We start from the raw sequence: 16,502 nt of genomic DNA, 5'->3' as shown, positions 1-16,502 counted from the left end.
ACAGAGTTATCTGGGCACAAGGAGAAAAACATCGTTAATTGATGTTTAATTTTCTCACCAGGCATTAACGTCTATTGAAGGTTGTATGCAGTTGTGAGTGGTTCTGTTAAAACGTGAGGCATGTGAAGAAGGATTTAGCTAAATAGTTCAGTTTCCAGACTTCTACAGGCAAAACTTTCAAACCATTAAGAAAATACCGTTTACGAAGAATTGACCATGAACAGTGAGATACATATTTAAAAAAAAAAATGGTTAAGTGCCACAAACAGGGAGTCCATTTGAATGAAGAAAGAGAAAGTTTACAGTCAGTCTGGTAAACTGAAGTGGCTACCTTTCTTTAAGAGAGAAACTATCATGAGTTCACTGGGAAATGCACCACAAGGAAATAAGTGGAGAGAAGATACAACACAGACTTGCGTGTGGAGGGCCACGTGGCCAGCCACGTGACTGAAGAGGAGTAGGATTCTCCCTAGTCGATGAGTGGCTAAGACAGACTGGAAGGTTAGGTGTTCAAGCGCTGGAAACTCCTAAGGACCCCATTCAGGCAACGTCATGGAATATGGTATCTCTTCACACACCGGGGCATAAACACCGCAGACACACAGAAGGTGACTTTCTCACAGTTCTGGAGGCAGGTTGTGGTGAGCACCCTCCTCCCGGCTTACAAACAGCCCTCTTCTCAGTGAACTCACAGGGGCTTTCCGCAACGCTGTGCACACTCAAGAGAGGTCTCTCCCCCTCCTCCTCTTCTTGTAAGGCCCCCAATCCTATCAGATTAGGACCCCACCCTGAGAACTCATTTAACCTGAACTACCTCCTGCAAGCCCTATCGTCAAATACAGTCGGATTGGGGGACTGGGGCTTCAGCATGGAAGCTGGAGGGACACAGCTCAGTCCGCAGCACCAGGAGAGAACGTGCCACAGCAGGGGGGTGCATGGGAAACGGCCGGCTGGCATCAAGACCCAGCAGCGGGATGTGCGTCCTCATCCTGGCTCTACCACTAACCTGAGCTGAACCCAGTTCCTCTGCGGGAGAGCCCACTTATTTCTGTAGAAACTGCTATAAAATTGAAAAAAAGAAATGCAAAGTCTTGGACCAAAAGTTTGCCCCCAAGTCAGTAATTTAGTTGAATTTTATCCTTTCTCTCCCTCCAAACTGATGTGCACATTAGAAATGCTTATGGCTATTTTATATATACTAAACGCTATCGAAAACACAGTGATCATATGATCACACAGTCTAAGTCGTTTATTATTTATTTTTTTTAGTAGGCTGGTTAGAGACATAGACCAGACCGCGCTTGTCTTATTAAAAGTTGAACCGTTTGCCAATGTTTCAGATCGCTTTGAGTTTCTAAATCTGTCTCGCTGGGAAGCCAAAAATGTTTGTCTTCCAAGGAAAACGACGACGACAACAAAGTCGACTACTTGAAGAAATGCCATTGTTTACATTACAATATTTATATAAAATTAATAGAACATGCAACAGTTTTTCTCATTATGTCTGAATACTTTCGAAAACTCGGAATACTGAATCCATCATAATCAAGCGGGAGATGTCTCATGATTGCAATTTCACGCACTGTCATAGTTCAGAGGGACGTGAAAAATAACCTTGGAAACGTCTTCAAAATAAACAATGAAGGCGAGGCCTCTAGAGCCATCTTCTCCTTCTTGTTTTCAATACGTGTTTCCAAGGGAGGCATCAGAGAGTAAGTAGTCAACCCGTCCATACATACGAGAGATAGAGGAGGAAAGCAGAAGTCTGGAATTCGTATCCAAGGATCATATTGTGTTTGACGGAATTCAACTTAACGTATAGAATGCTGTGTTTCGGGTGCACATGAAGAAGGCAACAGTGGGGTGCCTCTCAGAACCTGGAACTAAGACACCTCTTTGGGAGATGACCTGGTAAGTTTATATCAACTGAGAATGTGATCAGTCATCTGTTTGGTACATTCTAGCAATAGCATCTGTCGGCCCATTGGATACATGGGCCTGTGGACATATTTTATTTTGCCATCGCTGTGTTGGTATGCATGTGACTAAGAAAAACAAACAGGTGAAGAGCCAGCACTTAAGTATTTGGATATCTCTCGAGAAACTAGACGGTCTGGCATTCCCACATGGCCCCAATATGCTGCCACTGGGTAGCGGCTGCCTCGTTAGGCTGGGCGTTCTTGTCTTGTCTGCGACAATCCCCAAGACCCCTGCTTGTCCTACATCCAGGAAGAAATTCTCTTGCAATAAATCATGCCACATGTGCTACTTACTGTCTTTTTTTTTTTTTTAACACCTGGACTATTACCGGCATGACCCCAGAGACTCAAATTTGCCAACTGATGCAAACCCAGTGATTGTCTTTAAATATGGGACTGAAGAGTTTCAGAACACTCAGAACCCAATAAAGGCAATTTTAGTGACATCTCAGGAAAACAAATTTGGAATGTTCTAGCAATGTAGGAAGTGGAAACCTGATCGACTACTTGGAATTCTCTTTGGAGGAAGTGCATGTGAAATGAAAGAGAGTAATCAGTCTAAAACAGTGGTTCGCACAGCCATCTTTAAAAATGGAACTTGATTACTTCAAGTTAGAAGTAAGTAGACATATAATCCATCAAAAAAAGGGAAAGCAAAACCCCAGATTGATCACATCACAGGGGGACCTGGAACTAGGTCTCCTCTGACTGCCTATGAGAGATGACGGCATGGATGTCTCTATTTATTAAAGGAAGCCTGGGGCTGTGGATAGTTCACCAAGGAGTAAGTGGGTGCAGGACCCCGGATGGCCCTGGTGTTTTCATGGGCCTTCTCCCCTTCTTTTCTACCTCGGTGCACAGCGGCCCCCGCCTTTCCAAAAACATGTGATGCCTGCTGTCTATCCAGAAAACCCACTCAGTGCTCGGAGTGGGCAGTCCAAGACCCACAGCGGGGGCTTTGGGTGGTCCGTCACCGCTGGCACGGGCGGAAATCATTAAGGCGCTTCCCTGTTCTCTGTCTCTGTCTCCAGGCGTGTGTGCTTTTGTAGTATTTCAATTTCTGGCAGCCTGAGAGGGGACACAGAGAGAAAGGCAGTGACGTGGATAAAAACGACCACGGCCAAAGCAAAAGGACTGAAGAAATAGCAGAAGCCAGCAGCTCGCCAACGCCAAAGGACACATTTCCTGCAAGCACGCCCTGGCCTTCACACACTGCTGGTGGCTTGGCTTTGCCCCAGAAATGCTACAAGGAGTGACGTGGACAGACACGAATCCGTAATTCTTTCAAAAATACAGTTTAGGGGGCTGTGGGGGAGAAAATCTGTGCAAGTAGCATGAGCTTCAATCAACACACGCAGATGGGGGCTCCAGTGGACACAAGCATGGTTTCTAGATAGGCTCTGGGGGTGGATCACTGTTCCTGTTGAGAAAAAGGCCTCTATACCACGGCCACGGCAGGATCACTTCCTCTGTCACCATCTCCCTTTCTCTCATCTCTTCTTTTGAAGAAGAAAAAGGTATTCAGATCGGTCGAGTGTGACAACAAACCCACCGCTGTAGAAACAATCACAATTCAAGAACTGCATACCCCTTTCTCTACTCATTTTAATGTGGAAATGGCCCACGGAAATATCAAGCTTTTGTTGGTAAGCTAGTTCTAGTTCCTGTCTCATTCTATTTTACGTAGAGTCCAGGCCCCACGTAAGTCTTGATTTTCTTGGTTGAAAAAAAAAAAGTAATACCTCTGTATCCTTTCTGGGTTTTCTGTCAAGTCCTCAGTTAAATACTACTCTCCCTGCATCCGACGATCTTTGTCTCAAATCGATGAATGCTTTATATACATCAACAAAATATTGGCCTTGTTTCCTCCCACACGGAGGTTGTAATCTGAGTTAGATTTCCCTAGATCAGGTCTTCTGAAAGAGTCCGGTCGTTCGTGGCTATATGGTTCGGAGCCATATCGATAGACTTTTATGGCCAGACCATGCTTCAAATGGAGAGGCCCTTTCTCTTGTTCTAGAAGAGAATCTGCTTTATACCTCTCCCATGAGGTCGCACTAATGGAGACGTGGCAGGACGGTTTCAGACTACACACTGTTAGCAGGCCATGAGTTTCTAGTCAAGAGAAATACTTGGTTGAGAGGGCGGATTGGCCACTGAGGAAGAAGAGGGACCACAGTGATTGAAACGGACGGCGGGGAGCAAGTCTCATAGGGGTGTCATAGGGGCGTCTGGGCATACGCCGAATGGGGTTGGCGACAGAAGAGAGAACTGGAGAACTGCATCTGAGCCGCCCCACTGTCGTGAGGCCACCATCGTATCTCCTCCCCAGGGTCCATAATTTCTGATCCCCATTATTTAGAAAAAAACAGCCGTTATGCTTTGATTCCTTTCATTGTGTCCCCTCCCCTGCGCCCAATCAACTACAGCCATAATCTAAAGAGCAAACTCAGAGCTTTAAGGCACTCACTGAAGCCAAGCTGTCCATGTAGCTGCTGAGTTTTTATTTTTATTGTTGTCCTCATGGGGGAAAATACGTGCTTATTGCTCAGGGAAATAAGGCAGCCAGTTCAAGCGTAAGCTAGACGTCTGGTAGAAGGGATTATCTAAGCCACCATTTCTTTTCCCCCGACACATAATTTTTATTTACTACCATTAGGAATGATGTACACACACGTGTGTGCACATAAATACACACAACACACACACACACACGTAAACATTCACAGGCACACACACACATACATTTACAAATTACCAAAACTTCTATTTTCAGGCTTTGAAAAAATATCTCTAGTATATAGCAACCCTGCCTATATGTAAATATTTTGAAAACCACTACCTAAAATGTCAAGTTCTTTGGTTTTAATTTTACAGCTGCAGCCCTAAGGAAGACGATGATACGCCGGTATGGTGGCTACTGAGCAGACGGAAGGTAACTGGTAGGAAGCACAGCTAGTGCTAGAATAAAAAGGAAGGAAGTAGAAAATTCATGTTGGTCCCAGATTTTGCTTCCAAGTTGACTTGCTCATTGCTTTGTTTCAAGTACTGTCTCAAAGCTGAAAATCATTTCCTCTTCCTAGATTCTTTATGACCACCATTTAAAAGGTGGCTAGAAAAATCAGGAAGAACAGTCCCACAGTCATTTACCTTTTATCGTAATTTGCACTCACAAGTGATCGGCAACTAAAAAAAGGAAGTTCCCTTTGAAGATGGTTTAAACATTTTTCTTAGGGAGATAAAAAATGCAGAGTTTTTTTTGTCTTTTGTTCTTTTATGCAAATGACTGATTCTATGCGGAATATATCACATTCTTTTTAATGATGAGGAAAGAAATACACCTTTTCAAAGGAAAAAAAGAAAATATTTTTGAAGTGGTAGTTATGATGGTTAAGCACTAAAAGTGCCCACGCAGTGCACGTCAAATACAGTCTAAACCTACTCAGTCCATAGAAAATGATTCAGTGAGGCAAAATAATGCTTCCACCTGGAGCTTTCCAGCTTGGCAGAAGTGATTTTGATTTACACTTAAGATCTTTGTGGACCAAGAAGTAACGGCGCTATAGTTCTGCAGAAGTTTTCTGCAGTAAACACATTCACGTTGGATGGGCTGTTGGCAGGAGTGAAGAACAGGAGCTTTTGAATGTCCTGATTATTTTATTTCCTTAGGTTTATGATGGATGGAAAATATTACTTTCCACAGAATTTTTGAGGAACAGAGAATATACAATAATTTGTCTAAAAAAGTTGTTTACCTTTAGAAGATAATTTTACTATCGTTAGGTCCAATTAGTGATGTGAGAAAAGTTTCTAATGGATACTTACTATTTTGGTCTGGCACATTTTTATATTTATTCATCAAGGTATTTTCTTACTCTTTGGCTTACACTATTGCCATCTGAATATGACATTCTTCTACTCTGGTAAACATTAACCGGTTCACTTATAAAACAACAAAGCAATATCTGATTACTCAATGGAAAGAAAAAGATGGAAAGTCATTATTTGTTCAATTAGTATTTAAGAAAGAGAAAATGATTGTTAACGCCTGCTTTATAAGATAACAAACATCATTTCATAACACTATTTTTAGTGGACAAATGAAACTTTTTAAAGTTCCTTTTGAAGGTTTGTTGGTTACAATGGTCCTTGTAAACATTCTTGAAATATGAAAATTTAATTGATTTTTTACTCTGTACTAGTTTTAAATGACAGACTAAGTAAAGATTTGCAGTCAAATATGAACGCTATACAAAGTACTATAACCTAAGAAAATTGGAGAATATAATCTAAAATTTTCTTAAGAGAGAAAAGTCTGAGAATCATAAATCACTGAATTCCTCTTTGAAAATTATAAAATTTTCCAGAGTGGAACTCATAAAAACCTGAAAATTTAGGCAGCATTATTTTAAATTAAAAATCGTATCATAAGATGAAATAATTTTAGTTTTCAAAGTACCTAAAAGATTTTCCTTAATAAAAGGCGCAGTGGCTAAGTCAAAATTTTAATTTAAACAGACAGAAATCCACTTTGCAAGTTTTTTTTTCCAATTCCTTTGGCCACAAGTGGGGTCGGCACTGTGACTCCATAATAATATGGATAGATAGATGGTTGACTAATAGACACTGAAGATGGATGTCAGTGTTTTCTGGAGCTATGCTTTTAGGCTAGAGATTGTATAAACATATGATGCTTATGATGGAGCTGGAAATTATTTGTAAAGGAGAAATAATTTCAGCCGTGTTTAATCCATCCATTCGATTCAGTGCCATGGATTCCATACTATTATTTCGACTTAATAGCTCAGGCTTGAAACACCTCATAGAAAAGAGCTCGAAACTACTGTTTCCAAGGGCTGCAAAGTCCAGTTATTCTCTTGATTCTAGACAGATTCAGGCATCTATGCATTGCTGGGGCGTGAAGAAGAAAGTTTCCTTTCAGGGATACACAAAAAGAAAACTAAGGAAGTCTCTCTTCATTCTTAATGGTACCACCCATTCTTAAAAGGATCTTCCGGATATTCGATGCCTTTCTTAATAAAGTGGCATATCAATGAATTTCTTTAGGACGAATGCAAAAGCAATGAATATGAATATACATGTGAATGCTTTGTTTTTAAAGAGACCCACATCCACCCTAAAATTGCTTCATACAAATTAGTAGTTGATAGAGGTTCATGGGGATGGGGAGCACAGCATAGGGAATGCAGTTAGCATTATCATATGGGTTAGGTGGGAAACCAGAGAAGGAACGATTGGGGGATCATTTTATAAACTATATAAATGTCTAACCAATGTACTGTATGCTTAACGCTAATAAAAAAAAAATTGCTTCAGAAATACGAGATGTAGTAGAAGTCCTCTGAACACTCAGCAAAGTACATTATACATCATTACTTAAAACAGAAATAAAATTTTTCATACCTTAAATTTAAACCATCACGAATTTTAAATGTCTTCTACATTTGTAATAGCCCATTTATGTGCAGACCTAATAGTGTTTCCATCTAAATCACAGTTAGCAAAGATACATGAGACGCCTTTGACAAAGATCCATAGAAACTTCTGGGTACCACATAAAATTACAGAACATCACTGTTTACCAGAGGTCTATGTTCCTTATTTTTTCAATGACCTGGTGCTACACTGTAGAGGCTTTCGTGGATACGATTCCACTTCTGATTTTGAAAAAAAAAAATCACAGAAAAAAAACTAATCCTTCAAGCAGAATCCATGAATATAGAATGGGACTGTCCAATGAATGACTCCACAAACTCTCTTTGCTGCCCAGAAACCAGAGAGCTGAGGAAACAGTGAAAGGAAGCAGAGTTTTCCACCCCAAAATAAGCCTTTTGGGATGTTGATTACTTTAAGTTGGTTATTTTCAACCACAGACTGAGGAAAAAACCTTTGTCCTTCCTCCTAACTGACTAAAGGAATTTAGATAGAGGACTTGCTCCAGGAAGGGAGACTTCATCATGGATAATTATAGTTTAATATAAACTAAGTGTGATAGACAGGGAGGAAACTAGCAAGGTCCCTTTGATCAGTCCTCTCTGTGTCCCATTGTTAAATACAGCCCAGCAAACATTATTTATCAAACATTTGCTTTTCCATCTCCATGTGAATTGCCTTCCTGCCCTTTAAAGTCCCAACCACAACCCTGCTTCTCCTTAGCTCGAGGTGGCACATAAGCCCTAACTGCCTGATCTGTTATGCTGTCTCATATTCTTTTGAAATCTCTGTAGGTACGTATGTAACACATTTGGTAATTTTCTCGTTACTCTGTCTCATGTTAATTTGATTATTAGTCCAGCCAGAAGAACTTCTAAGGATAGGAGGAAGATTATTTTTCTGCCCCCACAATAAGTTGTGCTCTCGCGAGGAGATGGGCTGATCCTGACTGAACTCAACATTCCATGGGACCTGGTCACCTCATCCCAGGTGCTGGCAGATGACGTTTCCTGGCGCTTCCAAAACTGCAGGCAGGTAAGCCTGGACGGCGAGGCGCCTGGTCTAGAGTGTGTATTTGCCCTATGCAGTGCCCTTCTCAGGCTTGTCCAATAAAGAGGAAAAGCAAATGGGACACATCCGTCCCTGGAGCAAGGTCCTCCTGTGGGACACCTCTCCATGCACTGCCAGGAGAACAGGGGACGTGAGCATCTAGTGGCTTTTCTGCCCAAGAGTTCCAGTTCATACTCAGTGGCCACTTGCTCCTTCATCCCATACTCTTTGCTCGGCATAGAAAGACCGGACACAGCCCGGATTACTGAAATGATTCATCTGTTTCTTCGGCAAGAGTTTTAAAAATCAGTTAGATAAAGATCTAGACCTCTGCCACTGGGCTGTACTACAATCTTCTTTTAATAGAAAATGATAACTTCCTTAAAAGTATATCTTAAATGTCCTATGGAAATTTAGTCCGGGCGAAGAAGAAAATTAAAACGGCAAGATGACAGAACAGAAATTCCACTGATTCCCAGTTACCCAGCGTTGCCCATACTGGAAGTCCCCTGCTGCTGTCACCAGTCAATGCCCCAAGAGGCAGCGGATGTAACAGGGCCCTCGTGAATGGCGAGGAAACTGAGGTAGGGAAAACAGTGCAATCCTCGTACAATCCTCGTATAATGAACCGGAGAGTCCTGGTAGGGGCAGCTTAAATATTTCTCTTTGTACGTGGACAATACAAGTACATTGTTCACTGTGAAACTTAATTCTTGTTCTGCAAATAAGTTATCTGACTAACGCACTTACTAATTTTACAACCTGGATGTATCGCTCTGAAGACTATTTCTGTGCCATAACTATAAGTAAACTTCATTAGCTAACAGTGAGGCATCATAGAGATAATGTAGTTATTCTTTATGGAACTCTCTAAAGGACAGTTATGAATCTTTTTCCATTTTTGTTTCAATAAAGAGCTGACATGTCAAGCTAAGAATAATCTATAACTGAGTAAGATATATGATACTTTATTTTAATCCTCATTATCTTTTTAGAAGATGAGTAATAATTGGAGACAAGTTCTGTCTGATTTACTATTTTCGGTGCATTTACTTCTTTGAAAACTAAAAGTCGCCATCAATATTCTACAAGAAAATGAATGGGATTAAATCGGAAGTGTGAAACTACCTGTTTTTGCCAATTACCAAAAACAGAAGAAATTGAAAGAGATTTTGTTGTCAACTAACGTTCAGTCTTCGCTTTGGCGAGGCGGAGTTGAAGGCATAAGGCCAGTTCCCAGCCTACATGTGATGGGCACTGTAGGGCTGTGGCGGGCCACCCTGCAGGGAACACAATGACGGGGACCTATGATTAACCCTCAGAGTCAAGCAGGCACCGGAAGTCAGGGGAGACTGGTCACAGCGGTTAGAGGAAGTCAGTGGTTAGAAATCTAATGAACCTTTCTCAAACTCGCATGGCCTTCCACAGCCTTCTTTCTCCCTAGCCACTCTCTCGTGTCGTTCCACGACAATTCCTGTCCGATGTAAACTCGCCTTTCCACTCCTGGATTTGGGCTGTCTGACCCAACTCCCACTTTGCCTCACATGGCAGTATTTTAGGATTGTCAATGCGATCTTGCCTTTTCCTATTTAAAATCTTTCGGGGGCTTCCAAGCAACTTTTTGATAATCCCAAGCACCATAATAGAGTGTAATGAACTGAATGCTTGTGTCCTCCAAATTCATATGCTGAAATCCTAACCCCAAAGGTGATCATATTACAAAGTGGGACCTTCGGAGGTGATGAGGTCACCAGGGCGGAGCCCCATCAATGAGGTTAGCGCCCTTAAAAGCGAGGCCCCGGAGGGCGACCTAGCCCCTTCAGCCAGGTGAGGGTACTGCAGGGGGATGGCCTTCTATGAACCGGGGCGCAGGCTCTCATCGGATCCCGAACCTGCCAGCACCTTGATCTTGGACTTCTTAGCCTGCAGAACTGTGAGAAATAAATATTTGTTTTTGAAGGTACCCAGTCTATGGCATTTTTTGTTACGGCAGTCCAAAGAGACTAAGACACAGAGTATAAAAGGAAGTGTAAAGTCTTGCCCCTGCTTATCTGTGCAAAACTCTGTGTAGAAATACCTAATACTTGGTTACCTTCTAGCTCTTCATGACTTGGCTCGGTGACCCCTTGTCCCTACGTTAATTCTGGCTCTTTACAGAATGAGCGTCTCCCTCCGGATGCTGATTCACCCCTGAAGCACTTTTCCTGCTTTGCAATCTCATTCCCTCATAGGCTTTTTTCCTTCTCATCTTTAGTAGAAGCCACTCTGACACCTACATGCATTTGGGAAATTTCAATTCACTCTTGAATCAAATAAGTGTGCTTCTTCAGAATTAATCTTAGTATTCCCTCTGCATGGCTTTCTGATTCTGCAACCACATACTAAAGTCTATGCAAGTTTAAGATCCCCTAAAATGGAAGTGCTTTATTTAAAAACATCTACACCAGCTCTTCACATTCATAATAAACATAGTAACAGAGTTGTTCGGTATCAGGTGCAACTTTTTTTCCTTTTGAAAAATGTCACAAATCTGCATGATAATACTCTTCTCATATGTAAGTATTCTCTTCTATGAGTTCATAAGCAGAATAGCAACCTGAGGCAAGAACCAGGACAGCAATATTCTACAAGTTTTTATTACTTTATCTCTGGCAAATGGGATGATGTGTCTTATTACTACCTTGTATTTATATTCATTACTGTTATTGTCAGATCTCTGAAGTGGAGAAAGCTTACTTAGCCTTGAGATACACGAGCAGTAGGATTTTCATTACCTGAGAATATTTTGATGATTCTCTATACTGCAAACATAACACGCGCATTCTGCCCACATGCGACGTTATGGAATTTGCCATTTTCTTTGTAAAATAATCATCAAAGCAAGCACGCTGTTTTTTAGATTAAGTATTTGCCAGTGACTTCTTTCTTTTCAAGTGGATTACCTCGTTAGGGACTGAAATAAAATATCAGAACACACACAAAAACTATGTGTGTGCAGCAACTAGCAACCGCTAACTTTTTAAAGAAACACAGTGTATACAATCTGTAAAAATAAGATGTGTACACAACCAACAATGTATGCAACAAGAAAGATCAAAGAGGGTTTCTCATACATCTAGCAGAAAAATGGTGGATCCCTATCTAGTGTTTAGCCACATTTATCACACATACTTGGTGACCATTTTCAACTGCACCTTCCTCGGCTGACAGCCTCAAGGAGAACACAGATGATACAGCAATCGCTGGGTATGCCTGCGATTTTTAATTTGGTACCAGAATGAGAAATTCATGAGACACGTTGTTGGTAAGCCATTCGATTTAAAATATAGATTTTTCAGAACACGCATATCCTCAAAACCGCTCGCTAAATCTGCTTTGTGCTCTCTTTGCAACTCCAAGTGTGGCCTGTGGTCTAGCCACATCTGCATCGCCTGAGAGGCAGTGGCCAAGCTCACAATTTCTAAGTCAGTTTGGATCATAATGCTAAACTTATAGGTAAGCCATAAAACCTAGTTTTAAATCTTCCTTTCTTCAAGTTATCCAGGTGCTTTTCAATCAAGGCAAAAAAAAAAAAATCACACTTGATAATCTTTTTCAAAAACACTTTCTTTGTCCTAAGAGAGCGGATATGAAGCTTTAAATACTGCATGTGAATAAGTGGCATATATTTGGTTTGGTGTGTTAGAAATTTGGGATTGATTTCTGTAAAGCGAAGAACTGTAGCTTACCAACACTGTTACATGGGAATAAGATGATGAAACTGAGCTTTAAGCAAATCTGTTATTCTCACCAAACACTGCTCAGGCTCGCTCCCTTCTATAAGGCACCACTGATGTGATGAGATCTCTGTGCCAGAAACAGCAGAGCAGCCAGCAGATCTTTGCTGCTCGTCCATGCATGTAACCCCAGGATCATGGTGCCCGCTGAAAGCTGCTCAAACAAAGCTGAATCATGAATGGAATTCAATCCTACCTCAAAGTCCTAAAAGCTCCTAGACTCCCAAAATAATCACAAAAAGTAGCACACGAGTGGCTGCTTAAAGACACCTCACTCTTCACGCCTACTAATCAGAAGCCACTGTTCCTTATCTAAGTGGTTACCTGTCCACGTGGACGGAGAAAATACAAGTCTCACATAAATCAACTTTCAGATCAAAGTGGCATTTGCTAACTGTTGCGTCCCTGCTTATTCAACAGGAAATGTAAGTATACCATTATGGGAAGAATATTAAAAAAAAAATCAGCACAAGCCAACAACAACGGAAGAAAAACTTCAACTCGAAGAATTCCTTTAGCTGGCATACTAAATTCTTACACGACCCCCCACCCCGACCCCCCCATTACCTGTTCTCGTGCAGAGGCCAGAAGAAATATTGTCACCAATTTCAGAGAATAGCAGTCTTTGTTTCATAACGAATTTGTGCCCAAGTAGTAAATATGCTATTGCCTTTTGTTTCTGTTTAGTGATAGTGGGATATGAAGTCTAGACGGAGGCGGAAGTGAGGAGAATGTGCCCTTCAGGGATGCCCTTCAGGGTGGTCTCAGTCTCACAGGGACACAAATTATTTTAGCAGCTACTACTACAGCCAGGGTCTCAGGCCAAACGATGCTGATTCTCCACATCGACACGCTGGAAGCATCTAAATGAAAAGCGCATGTGGTCTTTCGCTCACTATGTTGCTTGTAATTAGCAATATAAATCGAAATGCTTATTCCTAAAAGAAAGATCTTGTCACGGTGTCCAGCACAGAGTAGTCACTCTGTAACCATTTTGTTTCTTTCTTTCTGTTAAATTCAATCCAGCGAAAGTATTTTCCCCAAAAGAGGTACAAAAAATGTTTAAAAATGCTATTTCAAGGGCCGAGATAAATAAACGTTGCGGAGAAGTGTCAGATGTACGCTTTTGTTTCCAGAATGACTTATGGGACTTCAGAGCCCCAAAATCTCCATCGACCACCCCTCGTCAAAATCAATAAACTCTTAAAATAAAAGCAGTCCTCTTGTGCACATTTAGCAAGACGAGGCCCCTCCCAACCTGACTGAAACCCCGGGGTTACTTTCATATTGATATTTGCATGCTGCCATCGGCCGAAATCACTACATAATCAAATTGCCACTTATTTTTCCTTCTATATTAGACAAAGCAAAGTCAAGTAGAAAGCCTAAAACCTTAGGAGCTGGGCAGGCCTGAGTTGGAATACCAGCCATTTTACTCATGAACGGGAGTCTTTAGAAAAAATACTAAACCTAAATCCGAAATGGCCCTCATGTAAAAAGTCACTGAGATTATCCAGAGAACCTGGGGATGCACATCTCCCCAGGCTGATATAAGGACCAAGTAAAATGGTATCCATGCTACACCTGGCAGATCTCAGTCTGAAAGTGACTAACAATTGGCAAACAGAAAGCATCCCTACCATCCTTCCTCCTTTTTTTTTTTTTTTACCGATTTAAAATTACTGACACGATATGATCTGCCTCTGTTACGGGAGAATAGGAAAAAAAATTGGCTGAATAACAAAATCAGCTATAATAATGACTGGAGTGGTATTCTGAAGAGTGTTAATAAATCCCTGAGCAAAGGCATTTTTCATTTTGATTAGAATAATTCGGCATCCTGCAAAGAGATGACAGACTTCTAGGAATCTCTGCTCCCCCTTTCAATCTCGGTGGGTACAGGTCTGGGCAGAGAGTAAACACCTCTGCTTCTGTGTAGCTCTCCTTTCTTTATGTCGCACCCTAAAGAGCTTCTCAGGGAAGAAATATGTTGCCTACCCTGAGTTGCTATAACAACATAGTTGCCAAAATAGCAGGCACTCTGCAGGAGCCAGAGTAGCCACTTATAGATATTGTATGACTTGTGCTCCTGGCACATCCTGCGCTGCCTGTTGAGGGGCCTGGCTGAGGCAGCCAGGGAGCACCAGAGTCACATACTCGTGAAAAAGATGGAGAGGGCTTTTGAAAATTGCTGGGCTTCCAACATATCACAGAATCCCCATGGCCCATGCTTCGGATCTTCTGAAGAGTCCTCTCACTAATGAGGAAACAAATGATGCCTTTATCCTATTTGCGGAATCGTGCAGGATCTGTTTCATGAAACTGAGTTCTTTTCCCAAAGAACAACTATTTCAGGGCAGGCAAAAGAATGCTGCCTAGTTCTTAGTAAGTCTTAAGCCTGTTCCTGGAAGAAAGTAGGAACCAAAACTTCAGGTTGCAAGAAAATATACAAATGGACAATGGCCACACCGTGGATAACAATGGGACTCTGACCCCAACCTCTACAGCAACCAGTCCAGGGAGCCAGCCCACCTCTAGACTCTCCAGGCCAACAACCACCAACCAGAGCATCCCTGAAACCGCTTTTTTAACTGAAAAACTTTCCCACTCCCCTCACTCTTTCTGAGTGTCCACCAAAGGCAAGTTAGTGATGGAGGCTGAGTCCCTGGCTAGAACAAACTGAACAAACAGCCTCTGTTCTCATTTGGGTGGTTTTGCTTATTTTCATAAGATTTGCCTGTTCGTTTTTGTGACATCTAGATCATATTCATCATATGAATAATGAATATGTTCGTTATTCATATATTCATCAAGATCGTATTTTATGATTTGCAATGCTACGGACGATGGAAACTTAAGCAATGATTACATCAGCCCAAAACGTGCCCTTGGCAAACTTCCAGACTCGCCGAACCCAAGTGTGACCATCCTTCTTCCATTTCATGGCTCCGACCATAATAAAGAATTACGGCCACAGAGTGACCAACCATCTGGTTTGCCCAGAAGTGCCCCGTTTTTTAGCTGAAAGTCCTACATCCCAGGAAACCCCTCAGTCCTGGGTAAACCAGGGCAGTTGGCAACCCTGTGAGACTCTGTGGCCACAGCAGACGTGACTCGCTGTGCCAGGAATCTTCCCTTTCACCATGGACAGGTCATCCGTTCAGTAAGCTCCGCCCCACCTGCCAACCCCCTGCCCCAGTGCCCACTACTTTGTCAACAGCCCACCCCTTCACGCCACAAAAAGGTGATCACTCCCTCCTCGGCGCTTGCCACGCTACGGCCTGTATATTATTTTGTACCTATCACATGGCATAGGCATGATCTGATTATGGCGCTTAGACCTGCTTACACAATAAATCCCTGGCAGGCAGGTGCTGTGTCGTATTCATCTTCACATTTATCTGTTTCGCGAGTAAATGGATCTGTGGGTGATTAAATGGCTTAGCGACTTATTTAACGGAGTTATTATTGTTATTGAATTACTGAATATTAACAAATTATTTATTAATGAATTAAATTGATTCTTATAAAAAAAAACAGTCCAAAGCTGAAGAGACAGCACGTGTGTGTGTGTGTGTGTGTGCGCGCGCGTGTGTGCGCATGAGTGCGCGCCAGTTGGGTGCCTTATAAGAAATATATCCATTAGTCCACTTTAGTTCCCCAGATCGTTTACCCACCTCAATCTGAGTGGCATTGTCCTGCCCATCGTCCAAGAGCAGGTGTGTGAAGCCTCGGGCCTCTGGGGAGTCTTGGCCCGTGCTTGCTCGGTTTGTGTCCACCGCCTTGAGGGAATCCAGGCTCCTTTTCCAGCGGTGGCTGAAGGCGTGCGTGTCCACGTCCACCTCCTCTTCCATTTGGGGGAAGGCCTGGGAACTTTGATATTGCCAATCTGTTCGGAAAGAAGTAGGGTGACGAGTTACTACTTGCCACGAATCGTACACATGCTATCGACTTCGGCAGAGAAAAGAATTCTGCTAGTCATGAAAACAGAAAACTAACGAATAACAGTGAAATCTCTTTAATTGTCATACTTCTAGTTGGCATGTGTGTCTCTGAGGAGGATGCAATTTTAGGACATAGCGTAAGTCGTGACAACGGCGAATGTGCAGAGATGCGGTCCCTAAAACAGATGTGCTGCCCTAAAGCAAAGGATTTTTATTCCCTTCCTTCCCTGCCCTCCACACACACCCTTCATAAACATTTCCCAGTTGTTCTGAGAAAACAGGCTACAATGCAAATAAAG

The 16,502-nt window shown here is 42.1% G+C and overlaps 1 protein-coding gene across 3 annotated transcripts in view; it reads right to left on the bottom strand.

Moving 5' to 3' along the window:
* The window catches only part of PLXDC2 (plexin domain containing 2), a 373,661-nt gene that overhangs the window by 202,184 nt on the left and 154,975 nt on the right, over nt 1-16,502 (bottom strand). For 2 of the 3 annotated variants that reach the window (XM_039877519.1, XM_039877518.1), the window contains exon 1: nt 15,937-16,144. The exons of the other annotated variant lie outside the window; for it this stretch is intronic. In XM_039877519.1, the coding sequence (XP_039733453.1) occupies nt 15,937-16,113 (177 nt within the window). In that variant the 5' untranslated portion in view covers nt 16,114-16,144. Of the gene's footprint in view, nt 1-15,936; nt 16,145-16,502 lie in introns of those variants that run through there. 3 annotated transcript variants of the gene reach the window in all.

This window comes from Pteropus medius, unplaced genomic scaffold (assembly GCF_902729225.1).
Source record: "Pteropus medius unplaced genomic scaffold, Ma_sr-lr_union100, whole genome shotgun sequence".
In the NCBI taxonomy this organism is placed as follows: domain Eukaryota; kingdom Metazoa; phylum Chordata; class Mammalia; order Chiroptera; family Pteropodidae; genus Pteropus; species Pteropus medius.
The sequence above is the reverse complement of the archived record's forward strand: the minus strand, read 5'-3'. Positions and strand labels throughout refer to the sequence as shown.